Genomic DNA, 8801 nt, shown 5'->3' on the forward strand with positions numbered 1-8801 from the left:
TAAAGGGGATACAGATGAATGTCCATTTTGTATCTGTGTAGTCAAAGTGGTTAGGATAGATATATATATAGTTACTTTCTCAATGAATAGAGTGCTTTGTTCTAATGGTGTTTGTAAATAGGATATCATGTCCACATCTTGTACAGCAATTAACCACTAGGAAGAATGTATGCAATGTGTGAATTTTTGAAAGTGTTCTACCAATTTGATTTGAAACTGTCTCATTGCTATTTGTTTCTCAATAAAATTATGGAAAAAAATAAAGGAAAATAAAGAAAAGAAAAGAAACTGTCCTGTCTGCAGAGGGGTTGTTCTGACCCCTTCCCCTATTTGTAATGATGTTGTCAGCTGTGGGTAACATAAAGTAGCTTTTTCTCTCTATTTTTAAAATTACTAATTTGCACATGCTTTCAGTACCTGATGAGTTCATTCACTGTAGGGAATTGGTACATGTTCATAACATGTCTTAATTCACCTTCTCCTCCCTCCACTCCCCTTTTATTGTGCCAGCATCTGATTTAGTATCTCATGCATCATTATTAGTTAATTTTCATATATACACATTGACAAACAGATCACTAAGCCAAACACATATAAAACATATAAGACAACTATATTAGGTCAAAGAGCACTTTTTGATACTTTGATCACACCAGATAACAATTGTTGCCCAGGATTGCTTTTGCTGTTATAAGTCTCTTTTTGTTCCAAATGAATTTTAGGAATATTTTTTTCTAGATCTGCAAGGTATGGTAATGGTATCTTGATTGGGGTTGCATTAAATCTCTATAGTAATTTAGGAGTATGGCCATTTTGCTGTGTTGGTTCTTAGTACAAGAGAAAGTGATATTCTTCCTTGGATACTCTCTTCAATTGCCTTTTTCAGAGTAGTGTAGTTTTCAATATAAAGTTTTTTAATTTTCTTTGTTTGATTTATTCATAAGTATTCATTATTTTTAAAGCCATCAGGAAAAGTATGGTTTATCTAAGTTCTACTCAGTGAGTTTGTCACACGTTGTACAGAAATGCTACTGAGTTTTGAGTGTTGGTTTTTTATTCAGCTGCATGAATTAATTGGCTTATTATATCGAGAAGTCTTTCAGTGGCATTTTTGGGATCTCATATGTAAAGGATTACATTATCTGCAAACAATTACAGTATAACTTTGTATCCTATCTTTACTCCTTTTATTTATTTCTCTTGTCTAATTGCTCTGGATAATTTTTTCAGATCTATGTTGAATAGGAGCGGTCACAGTGAACATCATTGTCTTGTTCCTGAGAGAGAGCTGTCAGTATTTGAAAATTTAAGATGATGGACATTGGTTTGTCATAGATGGCTTTTATCAGATTGAGATAATGACCATCTCTTCCAATTTTCTGTAAGGTTTTTATTTTATCATGAATGGGTGTTATGTCAAATGCTCTTTCTTCATCTATTGAGGTGGTTATGTGAGTTTTGTCCTTGGCTCTGTTGACATGATGTGGTACATATGCCGATTTGCACATATTGAGTTATCCCTGTATCCCTGGGATGAATCTTACTTGGTAATAATGTATGCATTTCTTGATGATGTGATGCATTCTGTTTGCTAGTATCTTATTGTGGACTTTTGTGTCTATATTCATTAGGGATATTGTTCTGTAACTTTCTTCCTTGGCTTAATCTTTCTATTGTTTTGATATCAGGATAATACTTTCTTCCAGGCATGAATTGGGAAGTCTTGCTCCCCTTTCAATCTTATTAAACAGTTTGAGGGATAGTGGTATTAGATCTTGTCTAAATTTCTTATAGACAGGAATAAATTCATCAGGACCTGGGCTTTTATTTGTTGGCAAGTTTATAATTCTATTTTCAATTTTTTTTGACTGATACTGGGTTATTTAGAATTTTTTTATCTTCTTGATTATGACGTGGTATTTTCTATATATCTAAGAATCTGTCCATTTATTCTGTGACTAGAGTCCTATAGCGATCTTTTGTTTTGATCTACGAGTCTCTTATTTCAGTTTGAATTTGACATCCAGATGTCCCTCCCTTTCTTCTAATTACCTTCGATTTTAGATGATATTCTCTAAGATGTTTGAATGTGGCTCCTGCTCTATTCAGCTGTGTCTAATCTCTCCCTGTATTATATTTTCTTAGAACCCCTTGGATAACATTTCCTATAGACAGTGAGTTTCAGGTAAACTTTCAAATCAATTGATGTGGAAAAGGAAACTATTTTCATAAGCAAAGTTTCCTATGTACCTGTGGAAATGACACAATTTTTAGTTTTGGTATTATTGTTTTTTGAGACTTCTTTTTATCATCTGCATCAAATTTATTGATTTTTGGCAATTTTTTTGTGTTTTAATTTTTAAGCATTTCTGTTATGTTGTTCCCATCCATGCATTTTTTGGTGGTTGACTTGATCTTTTTTTATCTTGTAAAAAATATTTCAAATGCAGAACTATAGCATTTCCACAATTAAATCTTTATAGTAACACAAGTATATGTAATATATAAAATATGGAATTCTCACTAATAATAGTTCTTTTTTGCTTCAATTCACAAAATTTGATAAGTGATACATTCAAGTGCAAATGCGTTTGAATTTCTATTTCAGACTATTGTATCAGGAACAAATTGTTCACAATTGCTATTCATGAACTACAAGCAAGATTGATATTTCTGGACACATGGTTTCCTGTGTGTCCACATAAAAATCTATGTAAAGTAACATATCCTTCAATTCTATAAAGAATACATGTGCTGATTAACTATAAGGTGTATCATCAATCTTGATGTACTTCACAGCAAACATGAAATCATACTAAATAGGTTGTAGATTTTATTTTCAGCTTTTTGGATATGTGAGAGGGAACTGGGCATTTTGGTCATTTGTTCTAGTCCTAAATAAGAATTTGTGGCATCCTACTTTTGATATAAGACTGGGTGAGTCAAGTTGTCATCCCTGGGACAAATACCCAGCATGAACTTAGAAAAGATTTCATTTTTTTAAAGAGCAGACTATATTTATTGGGTGGGAGAAGAAAGCTTCTTCTGTATAGGAGAGGGACAGAAGGGGGATCTGAGCAGGTTACCCTGAGAATCACATTATGGCTCAGATTTTGAGTCCATAGTCAGTGGATTAAAGGCAGAAATGACATGGCAGAAGGATCAGGACAAGGGCAGCTGTTCATCCCATGGGAGCAAATGGCGGTGGGGAGAGCCTGGAATGGAGAAGTGCTCCTCTGGGCCCCACCCACTGAGGACCACCTCTCTCCTCATGGTGTATTCAGCTATGGAGCAATCACTGGATTAACTCACTGATGATCATAGTACCCATACAATCCAGTGATATTCTGTCCACCCGAACATTTTGGGAAAAGCCAGAACAAATGCGACTCCTTCTGTGAAAATGTCTGTAATGTTCTAAAAATTATAGATACTATGAGTCATTAAATCCTTTGAATGCATATTATCGTACAGCTCTGAGGCCCAAAGTACGATTTTATGTATATTGCTCTCCCTACTAATATGTAACTTCTGTGAAGAAGGGATAACATCCTGGGAACTGATGTCATAGGGTACTCTAGGCATCTTACACACTAAAGACATGCCTTTGTCTCAAGCCAAACATAATCTGTCTGAGCACCTGCTTTTTGTGAAGATCAGTGTTTTGTCTTGAAAAATAAGGATAAACTGTGTTTCCATCTCCAGTGTAATCAAAATCAGGTTCTAAAGCATGTGAATAGCTGCTGTTTAATGATGCTATGTGGTATGATTTATGGGGAAGATGAAACTCAAGAGACTATGAGGTGGGAGAAAGGAGTTGTCATGATAGAATAATGTTTTCTACTGTAGGTATAGGAAAGCAATCTAAATAACCGGGGAGAATTTGGTTTGCCTGTAATCCCAAATAGTCATCTGAAACAGGCTGGGGGAAACTAGCAAGATTTCTCTCAAAATAACAAATAAAAGAAGGCATGGAAATTCAGCATGGGTAAAGGTACTTCTTGGTTCCGTCCTCACCAATGTCAGGGAAAAGAAAATATAAAGGAAAAGAAATAGTGAATCTATGAGAATGTGTAGTGCAAAGGATTAGAATGTAATTGTAAAGGGATAACAGTACTGACTTGCAGAAATAAATTTCTACCTGACAGGTCATCATTGAACTCTGCAAGATTTTTTCTTTTAATTTCCTGGATGAATGGGGTGAGTACAAAATGAACATGGAGAATTTGTCCCAAAGACCTGATCCTACCAGTGTCATTGGTGATCTCATTCTCTGGGCAAGTGGTGCAATCAAAACAGCAAGCAGGTTTTCCCTCTTGAGAGGTTTTCCTAAATCCAGGATGACAACTCTCACTGCATACAGAGCGGGGGATCTGAAGAAAAATAGACATTAATGAGTTCTTAGACGTGTACCACTCCTTTACAACTTGAGAGAAAAACAATTTGCATACATACATAAATAATGTTATCTATATATGTGTGTAAATGCTGTATTTATCAATATAAAATTTATAAGTATATACAAAATATAAATATTTTCCTTTCCAATTCGTTGGAAAGTAGTAATTGAAAAGATTTATGAAAATGAACATTGAGATCATTTTTTTGGACTTAGTACAGGATCTACAGGATCTAACTATATAGGTTGGACTCCTAGTGATTCTCCTGTTTTCAGCCTCCCAAGTGCTGGGATTACAGTCATGTGCCACCATGCCCAGTCTCAATGGCACTCTCAGCATGCTCTTGGGGCAGGGCTGACAGGTCATGCTGGTGATTGAACCCCAGGAGCTGCGCTCTCCCTAAGAAGGCATTGTAGTCCACTGAGCTATCTTTTCAGCCTCTAACATTGAGATTTTTAATCGCTATAGTTTCCTATTTCATGAACAGGTTTTGTGGTACAACAATATTTTATTTGTCGCTAATGAAGTACATTATGATTATGTCCAACATACCTCTGTAATTCCTATGGCCCACTCAATCATATCATCAGATAAAGACAACTGGGGGCCATGTGGAGCATCTTGGGTAAATGTCCCAAATTTAACCTTAAGTTTAAGGCCTTCTGGAAAATTCCAAAAGTTGAGAATGTCATAGTCTACATCCACTTTCTTTCTGTCATCCAAAATCACTTGGTCTCCAACAGGATTGATGAATTGGATATCCTTCAAAATTGGGTGCAGCTAAAGGAGACACCAGCCTCTGGTGAATGGGTCTTCGTGATTAGGACAGAGATGAATTAAAGAATGCAACTAATTATTTCAACCTTTATTTCATAATGCAAACTTCACACTGGATTTTAATAAAGTACAATAAATAAAATCTTATGTAGAACAAAACAGCATATTTTTTCCTTAAAAATGAATTACTCTCAGAAGGAAAAATGCTTTCCAAACTTATTTAAATAAAGTCTTCATGAATGTTAGATAACAGTAGCATTGGATGTTTTAGAAATTTTTTATCTCAATGTTTCCCACAAGTACTTGCCAAATGAAGTTGTCACTAGCAAAAGAGATGGCAGCATAAAGAGAGACATTTATGATAATTTATTTTGTATAGATTTTAAATCAATTCAAATTCAAGAATGATAAAAATCTTCTGTTGCCCTTTTAGAAGGTCATGGAAAGTATTTAGATTTTATGATAAATATATTTTCTAGGTGGACACTGCCGTCCTTTAGACAAAACAATGATCTTGTCTCATATTGATTTTTTTTTTGATATTAAGCCTTCCTTGCTAAGTAAGCATTTCTATGCTTCATAAACTGCTGGTGTAGAATCACATATAATTTGGAATAAAGTATTCTAACCTCTCTGATGAAGCACAGATGTAATAACTTAAATGGTACATTGGATGACATTACAAAAAAGATGGTTTACCTGCCAGGGTGAAAACACCATCCCTTGTTCATTTCCCATGGATGGTCTTTGTGCTTGTTGAAGAAGCATCTTGTGGAGGGCATGGGCCACAGCGTACACAGCGTTGTGTGTATTGTGACTCCAATCGGTCATGGCTGTGTCAAAATGATTCACAGGCAGCCATGTCATAGAAGCATTAGGTGTACAGTCCTTCAACGAACAATCAGAATCAGAGAATGAGCAATGGAAATTCTGGAACCAAAACATGGTGAGGTACAAGTCTTCTGGGTATTTGGAAGGGTTGGCTTCTTGCACAAAAGTTTGGAAACCAGGAATTTTCTCGTGGTGGTTTGACAAAATGAAAGTCCCGTGGAATGAATTAAGTATGAAATTTTTCCCAGTCATGTCAGCATTCCATTGTGAGTTTGTGACCCAGACTTTGTCCATTACTAAGTAATTCTCTAGATTGTAATTGACATCATTTAGAAAATCAGTGTCATAGTATATGACTACCACTTTTACTTGTGATATTTCCTTGGTCAGGATAATGTGTTGCTTTGTAAGTGCCACATATGATACAAGGATAGTTGAGACCATTTTTACAAACGCTACACAGATTTGGTTCCTGTCCATCTCCTCTGTCACATCTAGGAGAAACTGATGACCTTTCTGACCTTCCATAATGACCAGCCCCACCCAGGTCCATCTGAAATGAAGCATCAAGGAGACCATAGCAAGGGCCAACGATGTTTCCTTCGGGGCTACCTGATAGACAGAAGGAAATTGTCCACTGTCTCTTAACATAGGATCAAAAGAACCAAATGTAACCTAAAAGGAAAGAAAATTGAAATGCATAAAAGGAAGAGTGCTAACACCACATGCCTGGAGAATAATAAGTTATAGCAGGAAAGGGTAGGAGGAGATGTTATTCATCCAGTCTATCTCCTTTTGTAAAAGTTTCTCTGACAACAGCTGATCAGACATATTTTCTTTTTTTTTTTAAAGTTTTATTGACAAACAGATAGCAATGAGACAGTTTCAAATCAAATCGGAAGGACAGTTTCAACAAATAATACACTGCATATATTCTTCTTAGTGGTCAATTGCTGTACAAGATGCGGACTTGTGATCCTGTTTACAAACACCATTAGAACAAATCATTCTATTCATTAAGAGAATGCAACTATATATCTATCCCAACCTCTTTGAATACACAGATACAAAATGGACATTCATCGGTATACCCCATTTCAGACATATTTTCTTAGGAACTATTTTTGTTTTCTTCTCTCCCTGTTTTTTTGCTGTACACAAGGTAACTGGGAGCAAACCACCAACTCTATGTATACTTGTCTTCAAACGAAACACTTGTAAAGATAAGCTTTAACTAGGATCCTTCTTGTGACTTTTCCGATGTCTCATAATGTCACAAACATGGCCATGGTGTAATGGTCCCTCATCTCACTCATTCTCACCTGTGGAAACTTGTAGAGCTCTAGCAGGGTTCCAATTTGTACAGATGTTGCCCACGATGCTCCTGTTAGTACTGCTGCAGACTTTCTCCTTTTCCCACAGGAGTAGTTAGGGATCTCATTCTGTCCTGTGAGCAAAACCAGAGAGTTCTCCAGCATCCTCCAGTGACTATAAATGAAATTGTGGAACTCATATCCCAGAGATATGTTGGGTAAAAGATGAGGATTCTTGTTGATCTCTTCTATGGCAAATAGGAAGGCTAGAACATTCTGGTAGCTGTTGGGCATATGCCTGCATAGAGATTACAGAGGTCTTTATGATAAAAACCTATAGTTACATTACAAAGCAGTACACTAGCATGTGTTCCTCTCCCATATTCATGTTGTAGGAACTCATAAACGTGGCATTATTAGTGGTTTTGTTTTGGGTTAAATTGTGGAGGACCACTTGAGCAGCTCTCCTTGAAAGAAGAGGAACTGTCTCCATTTTGACTGAGCCTGACCTTATTTCCTCATATTGATATGTACTGAGCTAAGATTTCTGTTTATCTTTCAATTGACCTTCAGCAATGTATATTGGTCTAGTTGAGGTGCTAGTGATAGTCTTTGAAGGTGGCATGTGTATTTCTCTGGTAATCTACACCTGCTACTCTTTATTATGAGCTCTGTCGAGACAGGACAAAGAGCAATTGCTCCATTTTGCCATCTGGGATCGAGCCTTGAGACAGAGGCTATGACTTCCTGGGGCTGGAAAGACTACATCAAACCTGAAGCACCAGACCCCCCCCCAATCATTAGATACCATCTCAATAGCATAAAGCAAATTACTGTCTCTGCATATCCTCTCTGCATATGGCAGAGGTACATGTAGGCCACCCACCTAGCTCAACTCACAATAGTCACCTACTTCCCACAATTCTCGATCATTCCTCCTCAAGCCAATCCTCCACTGAATAAAACCGGGTGAGGCCCTGGGTCAGTCTCTTTGTTCTGGAAAGCCATCTTCGTGGCTGGACTTAAGGCTCCTTGGTTCCCCAACAATTATAAATATGTTTTAGTGTCTTTACATCTGCCGTGGGTTGCACTGGGAGTGGTAGATTGGAATTAACTTGGTGGGATTCCAATAACGTATTTTTGGGATTACAAATATTAACTTCTCGGTTTGAGATGAAAACAAGGAAGGAACTTCTACATTAAATGAGAACTTAATCAGGGTTAGATGAGAGTTTAAGAGCAGACCTTTCATGACTAAGACCAGTGCCTCAGAAGAATTCAAGACAGTTGCATTACTGTCCTATTATGTTAGTACTATTACCCAGATGGTCACTGATAAACTAAAAAGTTGATTCTTTTCATTCTTTGAGTCCAGACTGTTAAATATTGATAATTATTATATTAAACACAAGGTCAGGCCCAATACCTCAGTGGATTAAAGAGCCTGCAAGCAAGGGCCAGGGGTTTGATCCCCAGGCCT

General features: G+C 36.6%; 1 protein-coding gene across 1 annotated transcript in view; it reads right to left on the reverse strand.

The window, feature by feature from the left end:
• The window catches only part of LOC101562456 (vomeronasal type-2 receptor 116-like), an 11778-nt gene extending 4163 nt beyond the window's left edge, over window positions 1-7615 (reverse strand). The window contains exons 1-5 of the mRNA XM_004633021.1: window positions 7331-7615; window positions 5877-6683; window positions 4953-5180; window positions 4250-4373; window positions 3641-3643 (exon numbers count right to left, since the gene is read on the reverse strand). Of these exons, the coding sequence (XP_004633078.1) occupies window positions 3641-3643; window positions 4250-4373; window positions 4953-5180; window positions 5877-6683; window positions 7331-7615 (1447 nt within the window). The remainder of the gene's footprint in view (window positions 1-3640; window positions 3644-4249; window positions 4374-4952; window positions 5181-5876; window positions 6684-7330) is intronic.
• Window positions 7616-8801: the final 1186 nt, after the last annotated feature.

Source organism: Octodon degus, unplaced genomic scaffold (assembly GCF_000260255.1).
Source record: "Octodon degus isolate 3935 unplaced genomic scaffold, OctDeg1.0 scaffold00050, whole genome shotgun sequence".
In the NCBI taxonomy this organism is placed as follows: Eukaryota; Metazoa; Chordata; class Mammalia; order Rodentia; family Octodontidae; genus Octodon; species Octodon degus.